The following is a 21,311-nucleotide window of genomic DNA, read 5'->3' as shown; positions in this document are numbered from 1 at the left end:
GCGCCGTGCACCGGGGAGCTTGCCATTTGTTTTGTCCACTTTATATGTCTAGCAGGTGTCGCGTAGGTACCTGTTCTGATTTTAACAACAGGTTATGAATAAGATCTGGATAAATAATTATCTACCTAGGTATTTAAACTAACGTATGTATATTTATAAAATAAAACTAATTCTTCATAAAACTAAAATACATCAAAAAATTTGGGCCCCCTATTTAGTATAAGGTGCCGAGGATGCTGGCAACATTTCCCAGCTGTATTGCGATACTATTAATACCTCAGTTCCTACGAGGAAGCTGCCAGCTCTTCGGTCACCAGTGAAGTCGATCAGTCTTTTAGAAAGTTCTTAGAGCGTTAGGATTAAAAGGACCCCACCGGCCCAGGGTCTCAGTCTCACTGAACCCCAAATGGAAAAAATCTGGATTAATGGATCTGCAATTCTGCAGAGCTACCGGTGTCAAAAGTAACATTTCTTCAACCAAAAACGGCACTTCTGACACTGACAGATCATATCCATAATCCAGATCTAATTCATAAGCGTTATTAAAATCAGAATACGCCTGTATGTCGTGGCCAAATCATAATATATAATTTATTCCATAAAATGCCATTCTATAATTCAGAATTTCATGATATACCTACTCGTAGTTACGTTTGACTTTTTCATGATATGGTCGGCCAACCGATCATTTCATGAAATGATTGCCACTCCACATCTTGAAGTTGTCAATTCTAAGATCTGGCCACGATATATGTATAATCAATATAGGTGCCTGTAGCTAGGTGCGCGGGCGGGGGCGGAGGCGTGAACCACTGACTGAGTGGTTTCCACCCCCCATTACCAATTTATGGACGTAATTATTGTTTTTAGGGTCCCGTCCGTCCGTATGTCGCAGTCATATTACTCGAAAATTATTAGGTACATTTAGATGAAATTTGGAACGTACTTAGATGTATTCTGCAAACTGCAAGGCGCAACTTAGTTAAGCAGTAAAAATAAATAAATATATATATTTATAATATTTTAGGAGGGGTACATACTCCATACATGTATGTAACTAAAAGTGGCACATCGTTTGATGGGTATTTAAAAATATGTACGTGTATTAATGAATATTTAAAACCAGGCGAGAATTTTAAACCTAATGATGTACCTAATGTAGGTACCTACCGCACACAATAATTCTAAGACAGCAGCAAACACCTACAATGATAAATAAAATAAAATTAAATACTTTCACCTACCTAAATCAATAAATGGTTTGTAAATCTAAAAATAGTAAAAATAAAGCTTAAGTACTTAATACTTTTCACGAAAATGATTTGAATTTAACACGATGCTCCATTAATGAGGTTTTTTGAAAAACCCCACCCATTAGGTACCCGAGGTCCGACACTCACTTGGCCAGGTTTTTTCTACAGATTTCTTGTAAACAATGACGATATTCATAATATAAATGACACATGTATTGTTAGATTTATGATACCTATCAATTCATCGGGGGGGTTGAACTTGTCATATCCCTAAAGTACCTACCTATCTATAATAAATACAATATTTTGTCACACGGATTGTTTACTAAAGTGTGAAGGTGGCACAGAGCCATAGTATATATAACGGCTTAACGGTGAGTATTTGTTCTATCTTTTCTTATTATATTTAACTAGGTATGCCTATAATAACCTTAACCACGGTTATATATTTAAACTATTACGATTAATGCAACTAAACCATGCCGTGCATAAAATGATCAAACAATTAAACTAAGAAGTCTCAACATTTAACTACTAGGAATATCGTCAGATATGAAAGAGAAGATGCCCCTAGCAGACAACGTGGAGCTACTCGTAGCAGAGCCGCCAGTGCCAGCGGCGTCCACAGCGGAGCCGCAACAGTCCACCGTGCGCTACCGCGTGGTGCTCAAGTTCGCGTACTGGCACCTCGGCGCGCTGTGCGGGCTGTACCTGGCGCCCTCTGCCCACCGGGCCACTCTAGTGCTTAGTACGAATTACAATTAACTTTCATTAGGTACTTACTTACTACTAATATTACGCAGACGTTAGTTGCGGGCAGAACTATTACACGGAGAATCAACACCTATAACTATGCTGAATGTCACATTTAACAACATGTTATCAAATATTTAACATTTTTATCAACATTTATTGTGGTTCCTAGCTATGTTCTACCTATATAATTTTGTGATGAATTACCAAGTACTTAAAAAGTTCAAATTACAATTATACTTTTAAGTATATTGAAAATATCTACAATTAAGTTTTTATGTGCAACTTCGTCTGCGTAGATTGATGAACATGCGTAACGAAAAGTTTACTTAAAAAAAAGAAAAACCGACTTAAAAAGGTGTAATAAAATACAATATTATCCCTTTTAAATGCGCATTATCCTTTTTACTCTGCTATACTTATTAAGATCAAGACAGGTCTATCTAACGAATCCAAACTCATGACCTCCAAAGACGTCGTTGTGATCAGTAACGTGTGCCGGTTGCAGACGTGGTCACCTTCCTGGCGGCGGGGCTCGGCACGACGGCGGGCGCGCACCGGCTGTGGTCGCACCGCGCCTACCGCGCCGCCCGCCCGCTGCAGGTGCTGCTCGTGCTCATGCAGACCCTGGCGTGCCAGCACTGCGTCATCAACTGGGTCCGCGACCACAGGTAGGTTCCTATGTGTCGCACCGGCTGTGGTCGCACCGCGCCTACCGCGCCGCCCGCCCGCTGCAGGTGCTGCTCGTGCTCATGCAGACCCTGGCGTGCCAGCACTGCGTCATCAACTGGGTCCGCGACCACAGGTAGGTTCCTATGTGTCGCACCGGCTGTGGTCGCACCGCGCCTACCGCGCCGCCCGCCCGCTGCAGGTGCTGCTCGTGCTCATGCAGACCCTGGTGTGCCAGCACTGCGTCATCAACTGGGTCCGCGACCACAGGTAGGTTCCTATGTGTCGCACCGGCTGTGGTCGCACCGCGCCTACCGCGCCGCCCGCCCGCTGCAGGTGCTGCTCGTGCTCATGCAGACCCTGGCGTGCCAGCACTGCGTCATCAACTGGGTCCGCGACCACAGGTAGGTTCCTATGTGTCGCACCGGCTGTGGTCGCACCGCGCCTACCGCGCCGCCCGCCCGCTGCAGGTGCTGCTCGTGCTCATGCAGACCCTGGCGTGCCAGCACTGCGTCATCAACTGGGTCCGCGACCACAGGTAGGTTCCTATGTGTCGCACCGGCTGTGGTCGCACCGCGCCTACCGCGCCGCCCGCCCGCTGCAGGTGCTGCTCGTGCTCATGCAGACCCTGGCGTGCCAGCACTGCGTCATCAACTGGGTCCGCGACCACAGGTAGGTTCCTATGTGTCGCACCGGCTGTGGTCGCACCGCGCCTACCGCGCCGCCCGCCCGCTGCAGGTGCTGCTCGTGCTCATGCAGACCCTGGTGTGCCAGCACTGCGTCATCAACTGGGTCCGCGACCACAGGTAGGTTCCTATGTGTCGCACCGGCTGTGGTCGCACCGCGCCTACCGCGCCGCCCGCCCGCTGCAGGTGCTGCTCGTGCTCATGCAGACCCTGGCGTGCCAGCACTGCGTCATCAACTGGGTCCGCGACCACAGGTAGGTTCCTATGTGTCGCACCGGCTGTGGTCGCACCGCGCCTACCGCGCCGCCCGCCCGCTGCAGGTGCTGCTCGTGCTCATGCAGACCCTGGCGTGCCAGCACTGCGTCATCAACTGGGTCCGCGACCACAGGTAGGTTCCTATGTGTCGCACCGGCTGTGGTCGCACCGCGCCTACCGCGCCGCCCGCCCGCTGCAGGTGCTGCTCGTGCTCATGCAGACCCTGGCGTGCCAGCACTGCGTCATCAACTGGGTCCGCGACCACAGGTAGGTTCCTATGTGTCGCACCGGCTGTGGTCGCACCGCGCCTACCGCGCCGCCCGCCCGCTGCAGGTGCTGCTCGTGCTCATGCAGACCCTGGTGTGCCAGCACTGCGTCATCAACTGGGTCCGCGACCACAGGTAGGTTCCTATGTGTCGCACCGGCTGTGGTCGCACCGCGCCTACCGCGCCGCCCGCCCGCTGCAGGTGCTGCTCGTGCTCATGCAGACCCTGGCGTGCCAGCACTGCGTCATCAACTGGGTCCGCGACCACAGGTAGGTTCCTATGTGTCGCACCGGCTGTGGTCGCACCGCGCCTACCGCGCCGCCCGCCCGCTGCAGGTGCTGCTCGTGCTCATGCAGACCCTGGCGTGCCAGCACTGCGTCATCAACTGGGTCCGCGACCACAGGTAGGTTCCTATGTGTCGCACCGGCTGTGGTCGCACCGCGCCTACCGCGCCGCCCGCCCGCTGCAGGTGCTGCTCGTGCTCATGCAGACCCTGGCGTGCCAGCACTGCGTCATCAACTGGGTCCGCGACCACAGGTAGGTTCCTATGTGTCGCACCGGCTGTGGTCGCACCGCGCCTACCGCGCCGCCCGCCCGCTGCAGGTGCTGCTCGTGCTCATGCAGACCCTGGCGTGCCAGCACTGCGTCATCAACTGGGTCCGCGACCACAGGTAGGTTCCTATGTGTCGCACCGGCTGTGGTCGCACCGCGCCTACCGCGCCGCCCGCCCGCTGCAGGTGCTGCTCGTGCTCATGCAGACCCTGGCGTGCCAGCACTGCGTCATCAACTGGGTCCGCGACCACAGGTAGGTTCCTATGTGTCGCACCGGCTGTGGTCGCACCGCGCCTACCGCGCCGCCCGCCCGCTGCAGGTGCTGCTCGTGCTCATGCAGACCCTGGCGTGCCAGCACTGCGTCATCAACTGGGTCCGCGACCACAGGTAGGTTCCTATGTGTCGCACCGGCTGTGGTCGCACCGCGCCTACCGCGCCGCCCGCCCGCTGCAGGTGCTGCTCGTGCTCATGCAGACCCTGGCGTGCCAGCACTGCGTCATCAACTGGGTCCGCGACCACAGGTAGGTTCCTATGTGTCGCACCGGCTGTGGTCGCACCGCGCCTACCGCGCCGCCCGCCCGCTGCAGGTGCTGCTCGTGCTCATGCAGACCCTGGCGTGCCAGCACTGCGTCATCAACTGGGTCCGCGACCACAGGTAGGTTCCTATGTGTCGCACCGGCTGTGGTCGCACTGCGCCTACCGCGCCGCCCGCCCGCTGCAGGTGCTGCTCGTGCTCATGCAGACCCTGGCGTGCCAGCACTGCGTCATCAACTGGGTCCGCGACCACAGGTAGGTACCTATGTGTCGCACCGGCTGTGGTCGCACCGCGCCTACCGCGCCACCCGCCCGCTGCAGGCGCTGCTCGTGCTCATGCAGACCCTGGCGTGCCAGCACTGCGTCATCAACTGGGTCCGCGACCACAAGCCACAAGTACCTATGTGTTGTCTCTTTCTAACAAACGCAAATGTTACTGGGACAGACAAGGGCAAATTAATAATAACTTAAGTAGGTACCTACTGTTTATGTATTTTGACGATATTAGAATTTTCCCCTTGACTGAGACTTAGATTTTGAACCCCACCTTCGAGGTTTTGTGATATTTACTTACAGAAAACTTAAAAAGTTCCAATTTCGCAGTTTACGAGACGAGTAACGAGATGACGCTGTGTACGGCTCATGCGGTAATTATGATTCTCAAAAGTTGACATTTAGAGGTATTGCGCCATCTGCTTCTGCTGTCAAACTAGAAGGCATGGTTTTTTCTTAAAGCCGCGACCTTGGTGCGGTGCGGTGCGGTAGTGTGTTACGGCTATTAGTTTTTAACTGAATTACAATACAATCAAAAACTCTTTGCTCACGGGGATTGCTAGCGGCACCTGTTGCCCGGCAGATGTACTTGAAGTTCCGCTACTCGGCGCCGGAGGTCGCTAGCGCTCAGAGTTTTCATTCATTCAGTGAATATTCGTGTCTATCGGGCCGCGCCTACAGTCTCATTGTTTTATGTCCAGATTTCTATTAATTTCTGACTTTTGTTGTGTTGAATATGGTGTTACCTCTACTCAACGGTAGATGGCGATAGTAGTCTTGCATTTCTCCTAGACCAGGTGTGTGATTGTCACTGATTGTAAACATTGTTATTACAGTTAGCAGAAGTCACTAAGCGGGTGAGGTGTTCAAACAAGTGCGTGTAAACACTGCTACTGCTAACTCTAATTCCCCTTTTTAACTTGTAAATGGTTTTTTTTTTTAATGTAAATAAATAAATAATTTCTGAACACATTACACATATCATGTAGATAAATGACATAAGTATGAATGAACGTTTCGGTCCAGGTTGCACCACAAGTACGTGGACACGGACGCGGACCCGTACAGCGCGCGCCGCGGCCTGTTCTTCTCCCACATCGGCTGGCTGCTGCTCCGGAAACATCCCGAGGTCCTCAGGAGGGGGGACATGATAGACATGGCAGATCTACAACGAAATCCGGTGCTGCAGTTCCAAAAGAAGTAAGATCTTATAGGTTATTGATGTCCTGCAGGCAACACAGTCCCAGTAGAGAGAGCCCTCACGAAACACGGTATTACTTCGGTCTTGCAAATCAGTTATTCCTAAAGTGGCGCATTGTACCTACGTACATTATGTTGTGTTCAATCGTGTCCTGCGGCTTCATGTTGAATACATAGTTATTTGTTTCAGATACTATTATCCTCTGAACATTCTACTAGCGTTCATACTACCAGTATTAATACCAGTGGTGTTCTGGGGCGAGTGGTGGAGCCACGCGCACCACGTGCAGCTGCTGTCCCTGATGGTCGGCTCGCACGTCACGTTCTGCGTCAACAGCCTCGCGCACGCCCGCGGCAACAGGCCCTACGACGCCACCATCACGCCCGTGCAGAACACGGCCCTGTACCTGCTCACCTATGGGGAGGGACACCATAACTATCACCATGCTTTCCCCTCCGACTATCGGCTTTCTGAATTTGGAATGAATCACTTAAATTATACGACGGCTTTGATCGAGTTGCTCGCTCGGATCGGATGGGCGTACGACTTGAAACAGGCGAGTCCCGAGATGGTCGCGAAGCGAGCGCATAGGACCGGAGATGGATCGCGTCCGTGTCCTATGACAGCGAAGGACGGTCTTGGCGAAGGACGGTTGAAACTTAAATAATGTATGAAAATGTTGACACATATTATGATATGACTTTTCGTCACAGCTATGACGATACATTTTAACTGTTCGAGCGTTTTTGAATATAAGATTGTCATCTTGGCTAAGCTACCAGTTTGGAGCACTTTGTTTGTACACCGGCATTGTGTTTGTTCTAATTAAACAGTAAAAAAATTGTACATACACTTTATTATGGAGTTTCTTCTTTATTGTAATTCTTTAACAGAGGTACTGCTACTGCCACCTAGCGAGTAGAAACACCGCAACCGGTGCGAAAATAATTATCTTCGGTATAGAAGAGATCTACAGCCACTTTTTTCCGAAACTATAAGAACTATACTGTTGAAACTTGGTAAGTAGATGTATTCTGTGAACCGCATTAAGATTTTCACACAAAAATAGAAAAAATAAAATAAAAAAATAAACAATAAATTATAGGGGTTCCCATACTTCGAACTGAAACTCAAAATTTATTTTTGTTCTGTAAATTCTAAAAAAGGGAATGATAAAAGTAAAAAAATAAATAAAAAATTATGATGTACATTACCATGCAAACTCCACCGAAAATTGGTTTGTACGAGATCTAGTTAGTATTTTTTTTTTTTTTTTTTTTTTTTTTTTTTTTTTTTTTTTTTTTTTTTTTTTTTTGTTACAGGTGTGATATGTTTATTTTCAAAGGAAATAGTTCAAATTTTTGGCTAAATATATAACGCCGCCCTTAAATAACAATAAGGACGATAGATGGCACTGACCTATAGACGCAGCGAAAAGAGATCACGCTGTTAAGATTTTCCCACAAATTGCCTGGTCGTTTGGTTGATACATAGGTTAGGTAAGGTTCGGAGTTAGGTTAGTTTTGATTTTGAGTTAGGTTGGTTTTTTTTTTTTTTTTTTTTTTTGAGTTAGGTTGGTTTTGAGTTAGGTTGGTTTTGAGTTAGGTTGGTTTTGAGTTAGGTTGGTTTTGAGTTAGGTTGGTTTTGAGTTAGGTTGGTTTTGAGTTAGGTTGGTTTTGAGTTAGGTTGGTTTTGAGTTAGGTTGGTTTTGAGTTAGGTTGGTTTTGAGTTAGGTTGGTTTTGAGTTAGGTTGGTTTTGAGTTAGGTTGGTTTTGAGTTAGGTTGGTTTTGAGTTAGGTTGGTTTTGAGTTAGGTTGGTTTTGAGTTAGGTTGGTTTTGAGTTAGGTTAGGTTAGGTTAGGTTAGGTTAGGTTAGGTTAGGTTAGGTTAGGTTAGGTTGAGGTAAATTTCCACGGACCTGCTCGGGTGTCCGAGTGGGCGGGGAGGTGAACCCCGACGTGGCGCGTCCCCAGGTGGTGGATAGGGGAATGCCCCGGCCCGTTGTCGTGCTGGGGTAGGACGTAGTCCCGCGAACCAAACACCAGGGGGGGATTTGGGGGGCTCTGTGCCCGAGAATGGCTCTCCACGCGTCCCTCTGAATAAGCAGACGGCGCAGTGGACGAGCAAAGAGGAGGAGCTATGAGAGTAGTATGTAGTGTCAATTAAGTCACTGTTTCGCGCGCGGACGTCTGGGGAGGAGGCTGAGGGCTCCCTGACGCGTCGTGGATGTGGGTGGTTGCCGGATTGGAGAGCCTTCTGCTTTTCTGACATTGCCTAGCTGTCTGGAAGGATTGTGCATTGGGCTTCTGTGAAACCCAATTGCAGATCTATTTCTCCGGGCGGGTCGGCGGTGTTAGCGGATCGGGAGGATCGCGCACCGGATGCCGCGCGGATCTGTTGTGCGTCTGGGGGGCTTTTGGCTTCCAATGACGGCTGCCGGGGGTCACATTCCGGATCTTTGCCCGAGGAGCAGTTCCTTGATTGATACCCTGAGGAGTGGCTGGGCGGGTGGCTCCGCGTGTCCCTCTGAATAGCAGAGGGCACAGTGTGAGCTGCAAAGTCCCTGTTGGGAATTTCTAATAGGTCCCCTATTAGAAATTACCTCTGGCGGGGGGAGGAGGGGGGATGGCTCCGGCCACCAAGCGCGGTGGATGGAAAAGTGGAAGAAAACCACTATAAAAATCACCCCAATCCCAAGGTGTGTCTGGCGTGCCGATGGGATGCGTGGCTGGAGGGAGTCCAGTCACAAACGTCAGGGAGGGGCATACCTCCTCAAAATAGCACACAAAATGAGTGGAAACGAAAATGTAGAACTACCCCAGGAGGTTCCAATCCTCCATGTCGCCACAGGACGGGCAATTGCCCATGCTGTGGCGACATGCCGCCTTCCGTATTCTGGGGGGGCAAACCACTCACGATCCCGAAACGACAACACAAGCAAACACTTCATGGACACCGATTTGCAGAGTGATTTGGTATTGAGGCTGCAAGGAGGGGGTGATGGGGAGAATAGCAGTCCGGCGGAGGCAGGAGCCTCCACTGGCCACCCCAAAGATGGATTCCGGCCACTTCTGGACGCCCAGGGGCGCTGGGTGTTCCATGTTGATGACGTGCCTCCGGGGACAGCGGAGGATTCTACACGCTCCCCACCCAAACCCGCTAGGGGGCTTAGTGAGAGACGGCAACCCGTAGTGCGAATAGAACGCATGCCAGAAAGGGTCCCCTCTCTTGGCAGGGAGGAGTTCTTCTCCCCCATGAGAATAGACACGGGTGACCTCCCTGGGGACGGAGTATTTTTCTCTCCGGTGCCAACCGACGGGGAAACCGCCGAATCCGACGTTTCGCTAACTGCCCAAATGGCCGCAGGACGGAAGAGGCAGCGAAGCAGTGGTAGCGACACGGGAGCATCGCCGAGCGGCGAGGCTTCCGATCTTGCGGAGCGAGGAAAGTCTGCCTCGGGGCCCTCCAAGCGAGGAACAGGCCGCCAACCATCCACGGCGCGCCACGCCGGGCTAACCAAGGAAAAGGCTAAGCGCCGGGAGCTCGAGCTGCAAACTGAAGAGGACCTGATGGCCGCGTCCAAAATGGTGACGCTAAGACGGCTTGCCCGCCATCCGGATTCGTTTGGGACGACAAGTGGGTCAGACGACGAAGAAAACCGCACTGTCCTGGCCCTAAACCAGCAGGTGCGTGATAGTCTGGGGCTTATCAAGGACGTGGCCACCAAGTCCAAAAACCTAAAGGGCACGTACCAACGAATCCTGAAGGAGGCTGTGGCTGCGATCAGGGAAGCTGTCGGTGAGATGAGGGGCCGGACTGTCTCCGATGAGACGAGGAGGCTCGCCGCCGAAAACGCTCGCCTTAAGGCGGAAATGGCCGAGCTCCGTAAGGAGATGGGCGACTTGCGCAATAGCCTTGGGCAGCGCCTCGAAGGGACGCGCCAAGAGACGACGACATCACCTGCTCGGGAGCAAGGTGACTTAGAGCGCAATATCGTGGCCAAGGTGACTGAAATGATGGGTACAAGGTTGAGCGCCCTGGAGGAGAAACTGCTCCCACAGCAACCTACTCATGTGTCGTCTGCTCCCACACCTTCCAAAGCAGGAAGCTCTCCCCCCGGTCACACTCCAGCTCCTACCAACCCAGCGGGTGCGAAGCGGGCTGCGAAAAAGAATAAAAAGAAGGAGGGGCCCAAAAAGCGTCCTACGGGTGTTCCTGGCCCCGCTTCCCAAGTCCGGCAGCCTCGGCTGCAGACAACAGTGCCTGCCTCGGAAGAGGAATGGACGACTGTGGTCAAGCGGGGTAAGAAGAACAAAAAGAAGTCTCCCGTTGGAGCAGCGACGACTGCGAAGCCGCAACAGCCGGCGGCACCGCGGAAAGCGCAAGAAGGGAAGGGTCGCAATAAGACCAAGGCGCTACTGCGCACCCCGCGGTCAGCCGCCGTAGTCCTCACCCTGGAGACGGGAGCAGAAGAGAGGGGCGTTACCTACGGAACGTTGATCACGGAGGCCAAGTCCAAAATTTCCCTGGATGGGCTCGGTATCACCGGTCTAAGGTTCCGTAGGGCAGTGACAGGGGCGGCAATCCTGGAGATCCCAGGCCCAGACACCACCAGCGGCAACCAAGCAGACTCTCTTGCTGCCAAGCTGAGGGAGACGCTTAATGTGGCCGACGTCCGCATCTCTAGGCCGGTAAAATGCGCGGAGATGCGCATTTCCGGCCTGGATGACTCGGTTACAGAGGAAGAGCTCGCCGCTGCCGTGGCGAAAGTTGGAGGGTGTGCCCTAGAGGCAGTGAAAGTTGGCCGGATCTCCCGCACGCCAACAGGCCTGGGCACAGCGTGGGCTCGCTGCCCCGTAGCAGCCGCCAAGAAAGTGGCTGAGGGGCGACTCCTCGTCGGATGGGCTTCGGCAAACGTGAAGCTGCTGGAGTCCCGACCCCTGAGGTGCTTCCGCTGCCTGGTGCCTGGCCATGTTAGGAAGGGGTGCACCTCAGAAATCGACCGCAGTGACCAGTGCTACCGATGCGGTCAATCCGGTCACCGGGCCAGGGACTGCACCGCCGCGCCCCACTGCACTCTGTGCACTGCAGCGGGCAAACCTGCTGACCACAGTGCCGGCAGCAGTACCTGCGCGATGGGGGCTAAAGCCCCAAAACGCATGTCCCGGAAGGCGACCAGCAAACCAGGTACTCCTGGAGTGGCGGCGCCTCTGGCCGCACAAGAGGGCCCGATTAGCAATGCGCCAAATGACGAGGTCAACTAATCGGATCCTCCAGGCGAACATAAACCACTGCGCCGGGGCGCAAGATCTCCTCCTGCAGTCCATGGCGCAGTGGTCGATAGATGTTGCCGTGGTCGCCGAGCCGTACTACGTCCCCCCCAGCCACAACTGGGCTGCGGACCTGGATGGCTTGGTGGCCATTATAACAAAAGCAGGGGTAGAGGGTATACCGCCCCCCTCCACGTTGTCGAGGGGTCGAGGCTATGTGGCTGTCCTCTGGGGCGAAATTACCCTGATCGGGGTATATTTCTCCCCCAACAGAAGAGTCTCCGAGTTCGAAGCCTTCCTCGGCCAGCTGGCGGCTCTCGTTGGGCAGACCCAACCGCGCCAGGTAGTTGTCGCAGGTGACTTAAACGCCAAATCCATGGCCTGGGGCTGTCCCGCAACCGACATTCGCGGAGACCTGTTAGAGGAATGGGCGACGATGACCGGAATGTCGGTTCTGAACCGAGGGTCGGCCAGCACCTGCGTGCGCTGGCAGGGAGAGTCCATAGTGGACGTTACTTTCGCGACCCCGGCACTCGCGACCCGCGTCCGGGGCTGGAGAGTACTGGAGACGGTGGAGACATTATCAGACCATTTGTACATCCGGTTTGATGTCTCCACCTCCTCCGGAGGCACGACAGACACGGATCGTCGTCCGAATGGCCGTGCTGCGACCCCTTACCCTCGTTGGGCCCTGAACAGCCTGGATCGTGAAGCGGTGGAGATAGCGTCCCTCGTCCAGGCCTGGACAACATCTCCTGGGCCTGTGGAGACCGAGGAGGAGGCAGCCTGGTTCCGCGAAGCCATGTCACAAGTCTGTGACGCAGGCATGTCACGAGCCAAGCCACGGCCTCCGAAGCGTCAAGTGTACTGGTGGTCGCGAGAAATCGAGGAACTCCGATCCCGCTCCAACAGGGCGAGACGCCAGTACACACGGTCCCGTCGACGCAGACACCGAGACGCTGAAGAGGAGACGCGGCTGTACGGTGCCTACAGGGAGGCGGTCAAGGCGCTGCAGCTCTCCATCTGCGAGGCAAAGGCGAGCGCCAGAGCGGAGCTTCTCGAGACTCTAAACCGAGACCCATGGGGGAGGCCGTACAAGACGGTCAGGGGTAAATTACGCCCTTGGGCCCCCCCCTTGACAGAGAGTCTCGAGCCTCGACTACTGGGGGTGGTTGTTTCCAACTTGTTTCCGAACAGACCGGAACACCAGCCCCCAGAAATGGCACCTCCCCATCAGCTCGCAGGGTTCGAGGGTGCGGAAGTCGGGGTGCCTCCGGTAACGGAGGCAGAGCTAGACGCAGCCGTGCGGAGGCTAAAAGCCAAAAACACGGCACCGGGTCCAGATGGGATCCCAGGACGCGTCCTGGCTTTGGCGCTGCGGTCCCTAGGGGAGAGATTCCGCGGGCTACTGGACGCCTGTCTACAGTCCGGCCAATTTCCGATCATATGGAAAACCGGCCGGCTCGTCCTCCTAAAAAAGGATGGGCGTCCCGCGGAATCTCCATCAGCCTACCGTCCGATCGTATTGCTCGACGAGGCTGACAAGCTCTTCGAGCGCATCATCTGCTGTCGCCTCGTCGAGCACCTCCGAGGTGTGGGACCCGACCTGTCCGAGCATCAGTTTGGATTCCGAGAGGGCAGGTCGACCGTAGATGCGGTCGCGCGCATCAAAGCCCTCTCGGATGAGGCGGTTGACCACGGTGGGGTTCTCCTGGCGGTGTCCCTGGATATCGCCAATGCCTTTAACACCCTGCCGTGGTCGTGCATTAGGGAGGCGCTGAAATACCACAAAGTGCCTCCCTATTTGTGCCAAATAGTCGGGTCCTACCTCTCGGAGCGGTGTGTGGAGTATCCGGTCCGGGGTGGCGGGCTTACAAGGTGGGAGACAACGTGCGGTGTTCCACAGGGCTCGGTCTTAGGGCCGCTCCTGTGGAACATTGGGTACGACTGGGTGCTGCGGGGGGAGCTTCTCCCGGGGTCAAGTGTGACCTGCTACGCAGATGACACGCTGGTCACGTCCCGGGGGACCTCGTACCGGGAAGCAGCACGCCTCGCCACCGTGACGGTGGCACAGGTGGTGAGGCGTATAACGATGCTGGGTCTGGAGGTGGCGCTACACAAGTCCGAGGCGCTCTGCTTCCACGCAGCCCGGAAGGCGCCGCCTGCAGGATCCAGCATCATCGTTGGTGGCACCCGAATCGAGGTAAAGTCCAACATGAGATATCTTGGACTTGTCCTCGATTCCCGATGGAGCTTCCGCGAGCACTTTGCCCGCCTGACCCCCCGACTAATGGCAGCATCGGCCGCACTGAAGAGGCTGATGCCCAATATCGGGGGGCCGGAGGTAGCGAGCCGCCGTCTGTATATGGGGGTGGTGCGATCGATGGCCCTGTACGGGGCGCCGATCTGGGCGGAGAATCTGGCGGCCCGAAATATCGCCCTGCTGAGAAAGGCTCAGAGGGCGATGGCCATCAGCGTCGTACGCGGGTACCGCACCACCTCATACGATGCGGCGTGCTTGCTGGCGGGAACGCCTCCTTGGGATCTGGAGGCGGAGGCCCAGGCGTCTCTGTACGAGTGGCGCAGGGAGCTCCGGCTGCGGGAGTTCCATCCTGCGCCTAGGGAGGTAGAGGCGCAAAAGCTCCTCGTCCGGCAGTCCATTGTCCTCCAATGGGAGGAGCAACTGGCTGGACGCGAGGAAGGACACAGGACTGTCGAGGCGGTCCGGCCGGTCCTACAAGACTGGCTGGAGAGAGAGCGGGGCTCGCTAACCTTCCGGCTGGTGCAGGTGCTCACGGGGCATGGCTGTTTCGGGAGCTACCTGCACCGGTACGCAAGACGGGAGGAGACGGCGGAGTGCCACCAGTGTGGCTGCGGCGAGGACACGGCGCAGCATACCCTGGAGGAATGCCCAGCCTGGGAGGGGCAGCGCCGCGAACTCGCGGCAGTGGTGGGGAACGACCTCTCCTTGCCAGCCGTAGTTAAGGCTATGGTTGCCGACGAGAGGTCGTGGAAAGCGGTCCTCTCCTTCTGCGAGGATGTAATGTCGCAGAAGGAGGCGGCGGAGAGGGAAAGGGAGGCCAACCCAGCCTCGCACCCGATCCGCCGCAAGCGCACAGGGGCCCGGAGGAGAGCGTATGCCCATCTCCTCCCCCCCACCTAGCGAGGTCTGGGCAGCGGCGCGGGGGCGTCGCTGCCCATTACATAGGCCTCGCAGAGAGGGCGCGCGTGGTATGCCCACGCGCCTTCTGAGAAGGCAGGGGTAGAAGCCTCACTCTAGCCCCCCACAAGAGAAGGGCCCGCTGCACAGGCGGGCGGCGCCGGCGTGGCTGCGGTTGCGTACTCTAGAGAACCCGTGGCCACGCCCCACCGGCGGCGTGCAGGCATACCGTTGGTTTTTTAGTGGGTAGCGGCACCTTTGCCGAGTCCCACATAACCCGCATCTCCTCCCCCGGGTGTGCGGGTATGCATAAAGCATTTTTCCAACGAGAAAAAAAAAAAAAAAAAAAAAAAGGTTGAGGTAAATTTGAGAGGTAGAATTGAGGGAATTTTGCGAATTTTTGTGGCGAGATAAAGCTAATTGAGTTCTATTTTATACCGTTGTTCTTTCCCAGCCTTTCCCTAGATTTCTATAGTATTTTTAAATTCTTTCACTTTACATATAAATTCACTTTTTTCTTCAGGCGCTTTTTCACTTTGAAAAATTCACATCTTCTTTTTCTTTGTGTTTTTCCTACGTCTGTTAATTTTGTAATTGGGTCGGCATTTTGCTCTACACGGAGCTTTTTACCCCATATCGATCCGACCTCTGGTTCGGGAGATATTGGAGTTCAAATCTCACGAGTTCGGTAAAAGGTTTACCCCATTTGCGGTTGACGACGTTAGGAGATTTCACTTTCAAAAAATCATATCTTCTGTTCTTGTGTAAATAAATTCTTTGTAGTAGGTTAGTTAGATTAAGCTAGTTGTAGGGAATTCAAATCCGTTTGAATTATATTTTTAGAGGGTATAGTTTAGTAGTTATTAATTTTTTAAAGGATTGCTATTCCTGTTTATCAGGCGTCGGTAAACGCAAACATAAGTTGGTTTTCGTCTTAGAAATTTTATAAATTGTAAAATATTTAATATTTTTAGTTTAAAAAATTAGTGGTAAATAGCACATACTTAGAGCTATTTTTTTTTTTTTTTTTTTTTTTTTTTTTTTTTTTTTTTTTTTTTTGACCTTGGTTCGAGATTTGTAGCTCAACCAGGAGTGACGCTACAGCCCGTCGCATAAAATAATTTTAAGTTTGTTTTTGCTGTTTTGGTTCTGCTGCGAGTCGCACTTGACCAAAATAGTTAGGTTAGGTTAGGTGTTTTGGTTTTTCACCTTTTTTAGGCGAATTCCACCCATAAGGGGTGGTCTTCGCGTAGTATTCATATGGATAACCCCGCGCAGGGGTGGAATCCGGAGATGGCTCCAATCACTGGGCCCCATAAAGGGGCTTCAGGGGCGGGTTCTTCGACCTCGCCCGACTGGGAGGAACCTATGGAGGGCCAGGACAGGGCTGAGGCCGCCTCCAAGAAGAGGCCCCATGAGGGAAACCGGGTCCTGGATTATGAGACTCACGTTGGGAGCGGGCCTAAAGTTAGCACCTCGCTGAGGGGTAGGGCCAAGGCCATGGCGAAGAAAGCCTCCATAGGCCACTTTACCGGCCTGGCAGCAGCCAAGGCCAGACTGAAGGCCTATAAGGAGGACTTGCTCTTGGAGGTGCTGGACAGCCAGGAGGGAAAGGGAAAGGGAGTGGTCCCCCCTTTACTCCTGAGAAGGTCCCAGGGGGACAACAAAAAGAAGGGGGATAAGGAGCCGTGGATGGTGAGCCCGTCCCCTTCTCCAAGTCAAGAAATGACAGAAAGCAGTCCGCCCCTATACACAGGGACGGACTACATAGAAATAGTGCGGGAGGCGACCCATATTATCCTAGAGGCTGCCGGAAAATCCGGCAACCTAAATGGACAAGTCTGGGGCAAACTGAACCAGGCCTGCCGGGACATCCTGGCGGCGACTGACGTTCTGGCGGATAGAGTAGAGGACGAGGAGTTGCGGGCCTTAAAGGAGGATAATAACCGAATGCGGGAGCAACTTGCCCAATGCCAGTCCGAGATGAAGGCCCTTCGTAGAGCCTTCTCTGAGAGGACGATCCAGCCCCCACAGGCCCCGACGGCCCAATGCGACCAGGCGACGGACTTTTCTGAGGCCCTCAAAGAGGCCCTCAAGGAATTAAAGGAGGATCTGAAGCGGGACCTTACAATTACCATGGGAAACATGATCTCGGCCCGCACGGGCCATTTCCCTGAGCCGGTCCCCCGCCCTCCTCTCGCTGCGGACAGGAATAAGACGATTGCGAACCAGCCGGAACCTCTCTCTGGGGCGCCGCCCTCAAGGGCAGTGACAGGTGCGCCGCCCACAAGGCAGCCTAAGGCCCCTGTGGCCCAGCCTTCGGCACCAGCGACCAAGAAGAGGGCTAACTCTGCTCCTAGGCAGAAGACGGTGAAGGAGCCTAGTGCCTCTCCACCCTCGCAGCCGGCAACAAAAACACAAGAGCCTGCTGAGTCTTGGACGCAGGTTGTCAGGAAGGGCAATGGCAAATCCGCCAAGACCCCTTCCCCCCCTGCCGCCCCGGCTCGGAAACCGGCACCAGCGGGCCCACGGAAGCTGGTTGTGCCCGCCACGGCCGCGATCGTGATGGCTTTGAAGCCGGAGTCTGAGGCGACATACGCCTCAATTTTGTTTAAGGTCACCAAATCGGTGAAGCTTGCTGATGTGGGTGTAGAGCACGTCAAGGTCCGCAAAACAGCTGCTGGAGCCAGGATACTTGAGGTGTCCGGGTCCGACAATGGTAGGGCGGCTGACGAACTCTGCCGAAAAATGACGGAGGTGATCGGAGAGGAAGCCCGAGTATACAGGCCCACCAAAATGGCGGACTTACGCATTTCGGGCCTAGATGAGGCAGCCACTCAGGAAGAGATCGCGGGAGCAATCGCTAAATTAGGAGAGTGCTCAATGAATGAAGTTAAGGTGGGATCAATCAGGGCCCAATATAATGGGACAGCGTCGGCTCTGGCACAGTGCCCTATAACGGCAGCCAAGAGGGTCACCGCAGCGGGTCGACTGCAAATAGGATGGTCCTCGGCTTTGGTAGTGGCGCTGGACCCAACACCGATGAGGTGCTTCAGGTGCATGGGCACGGGGCACACCAGAGCACTATGCCCGTCGCCAGTAGACAGGAGCGGGCTCTGCTTCCGGTGTAGCAGGCCGGACCACAAGAGGGTGGACTGCAAGGCGGAGACTGCCTTCTGCTCGGTATGTCATGCGGCCAAACGCCCAGCGGGACACATAATGGGTGGCTTTTCCTGTACGCCCCCACCAGCAAAAGGCAAAGAGGCTCTTCCGAAGACCCAAAGAGCCCCACCAGTGAGTAATATCGACCAACGGGCCTGTGAGGGACAAAATATGGATATTTAGGCCCTACGTCTGGGGGGAGAATCAGAATGGTCATTGATTCTCCCCTCCCAAAGTGCGGGTTCCCTGGGGACACCGGGAAAAGACGGGGGGCATCATGGAGGAATGAATGCGCGAGCCCATGATGCCCCCATACAACGTCTGAGAGGGGGACAACGGAGTGGGGTTTAGTGGGTATTCTCTTTCGCTCCTTCTCGCTAGGAGAGGGAGTCGAGAGAGGGAGTCCCACATACCCTCCCCATTATGGCCTTGCCCCACGGCCGGGGAGGGATGCGTAAACGCATTCCCCACTCCGTCAACAAAAAAAAAAAAAAAAAAAAAAAAAAAAAGGTTAGGTTAGGTTAGGTTAGGTTAGGTTAGGTTAGGTTAGGTTAGGTTAGGTTAGGTTAGGTTTTTTTTTTTTTTTTTTTTTGCGAAGGTGAAGGAAATCCTCATTGGATACCACCAGGCCGGTCCTGATGGCATGCCCGACTCGACTGAAGATGGCATCCCGCCCTAGGATGGAATGCCATCGCCAGTCGCCTACGGACTAAAACCTCCCCCTTTGGGTATAGGATGTTTAATATATTGGACACGCAGCGCTAACGGTATACGCTTTGTGTACAACATATGGGTGAGCAAGGAGTTAAGATTTGTTTGCAGGGAAAAAGATGGATATGATGAATGATGGATCGGTTGATTGAGGTAGTGGGAAATTACTGTTAGGGCGATTTATTTTACCGGCTTGGGAAGGTGAAAGTTTAGTTTGGAATATGATTAGTAATTGCAGTCTGCTCGCCGGGACACCGGAAAAGTATAGTCCAGTCCAGTGTCCCGACTAACAGACGCAGGCGAGCAGACATAAAGGTAGATGAATATTACAAGATATTATACAATATTATTGACAATAATCAGGATTCTTAATATAATCAAGTTACAATAGACAGAAAAATTATTTAAGTACAACTTTGCAGAGTTTGGCGTGCTCCAATTTGGAGCATTAATTGGCGCAGAGAATTATTACACAATATTATTCAACGATAATCACCATTATTTTTATGAACATCTTACAATAAACAGAATTTGAATTTAGCACATGGCAGGCGAACAATTATTACATGCTCTACTTATTGTTCTTAGACGTATTCAATCTTTTGTCTTAGGTTAGTCTTTACTGCCTTAATCAACGGGCAGATGTGGTTGATTGCTGTGTGATTAACATTATGTTTGGTTGAGTGCTTGTGGTTGCATCCAATACAGTTGTAGCATTGTGGAGTCTGACTTTTATTCGGACAGGTTTTGTAAGTATGGGTGCGGTCAGCACAGTAAGAGCAGGGCTTGATCATAGATTTACAATGCACTGTTGTGTGTCCAAACTGCAGGCAGCTTAGGCACTGTTTGAATGGTGAGTGTTCGCTTACATGCACTCGTTGATGCTCTATGTTGATTCTGCCGAGCTGCATCATCGCGCTCCAGGTCCCAGGTGAGCATCTAAGTACGACGTTATATAGCTTAGGATTTTTATTATTTTTTGAATACACATGTTGTATCGCATCATGACTCATTGCTGCGTCTCTCAAAGTAGGGTTTTGTGTGATGATGATATCCACGAGCTCTTGCGAGGGGGTATCTTTGTGAATCCCCTTCAGCATAATCATGGGCGATAAGCGTCGGGCAGGTTCCGCCTTGATGTTAAGGGTGTTGTTGATTCGGCTGATCGTTTCGTCTAACTGTGTTTTATTTTGAAACTCTATGCGAAGTTTATTGTTGGAAATCGGTTTGATTTTCTGAGGGGCGTAGTTTGTGTTCTTGAAGGAAATCTCATTCCTGAACGTGGAAAGCGCCTCCAGCCCGGTTTGAGCGTTGGCAACTGTAACCACCATGGCGGGGTTGTTTTTAGGTACATCAAAAGTTGGCTTTTTGGCTGTTTCGTTATGCGTGGGTTTAGTTGGGCGCTCAGCAGGTTCTCCGAGAGTAGCCTCGCCAAGGTTAAAGTCAAGATCGGCGTCGGAACGTCGGTGCGCGCCACTCGTCGCAGAGGTGACCAGGGTGCCAATTTTGGTTTGTTCTTCTCTTATCCTTATTAGTTCTTCTTGTATGCTGGCAATCGCACTATCGAGTTTATTAGAGCTTCTGTTTTCATCATTGTTGACCGCAGGCTGATTGTTGGTTCTAGATAAAAAACTGGACTCTAACAGGCGTTCTGTGCCCACTAGTTCGCACTCCAGACTGTGCTGGTTTACAATTTCCTGCATTTCCTTAACACATTCGATGATTTCAGCCTTATTACCCTTGGTGACACTTCTGCTATGTTTAAAAATGCTGTATATTTTTTCAGCTTTTCGTCTTATCATTGTCTTAAGCCTGGCACTAGGATTACAAGTGCTAGGGCTGGCAGCGGGCACGCCGCTCGTAATAGGTCCGTCCGTTTCAGAAGGCTCAGTAAGCCTGTTACTAGAATTACAAGTGCTAGGGCTGGCAGCAGGCTCGCCGCTCATGCGACGCCCGTCCGTTTCAGAAGGCTCAGTAAGCCTGTTCCTAGAATTACAAGTGCTAGGGCTGGCAGCGGGCTCGCCGCGCGTGAAACGCCCGTCTGTGCGATATATTTTTGTTGACATTTTTTATAGATAGAAATAGGTAGCTATACAGTATTATCTACAAACAATCAGTGGTAAGTTTGATTTGGAAGTAAAAGGTTAAATTTACTGTCTAAAAATTAAAATATTATTTGTGCAAAAACTAAAAGGTTTACAATATCAAAATTAGTGCAGAAACTATTTTTTAACAATAATACACAAGAATAAATCGAAAAATTTTAGAAAAAGTGCATAGGAAAAAAGTCAATTTTCAAAAGACGTAATTATAGAAACCGGACAATTTACGGGACTTGTTTTACTTATAATTACTTAACACAAAAACTATCTTGTCTAAAAATCTGAAACTTGGTACACTAATTGTCCATTAAATGACGAATCGAAAGGTGTATGAAACTATATAACGTCACTTATTTTTTACGAGCAAATGGGGGTCAAAGTTAAAGTTTACAAAAAATCACGAATTATGTCTGGGTTATATTATAAACAAGTTAGGAATAATAGCAAAGTATAGAAATAGGTAGC

The 21,311-nt window shown here is 52.4% G+C and overlaps 2 protein-coding genes across 2 annotated transcripts; both read left to right on the top strand.

Moving 5' to 3' along the window:
- Positions 1–1,805: 1,805 nt before the first annotated feature.
- On the top strand, positions 1,806–7,109 carry LOC134658482 (acyl-CoA Delta(11) desaturase-like). Its single transcript, XM_063514167.1, has 4 exons — positions 1,806–2,001; positions 2,515–2,677; positions 6,268–6,441; positions 6,632–7,109. Exons 1-4 carry the CDS (start codon positions 1,806–1,808, stop codon positions 7,107–7,109), a joined length of 1,011 nt encoding a protein of 336 aa, XP_063370237.1.
- Positions 7,110–9,389: 2,280 nt separating this feature from the next.
- Positions 9,390–11,705, top strand: LOC134658481 (uncharacterized). Its single transcript, XM_063514166.1, has one exon. It carries the CDS (start codon positions 9,390–9,392, stop codon positions 11,703–11,705), a length of 2,316 nt encoding a protein of 771 aa, XP_063370236.1.
- Positions 11,706–21,311: the final 9,606 nt, after the last annotated feature.

Source organism: Cydia amplana, chromosome 22, assembly GCF_948474715.1.
Source record: "Cydia amplana chromosome 22, ilCydAmpl1.1, whole genome shotgun sequence".
Lineage (NCBI taxonomy): Eukaryota > Metazoa > Arthropoda > Insecta > Lepidoptera > Tortricidae > Cydia > Cydia amplana.
The sequence above is the reverse complement of the archived record's forward strand: the minus strand, read 5'-3'. Positions and strand labels throughout refer to the sequence as shown.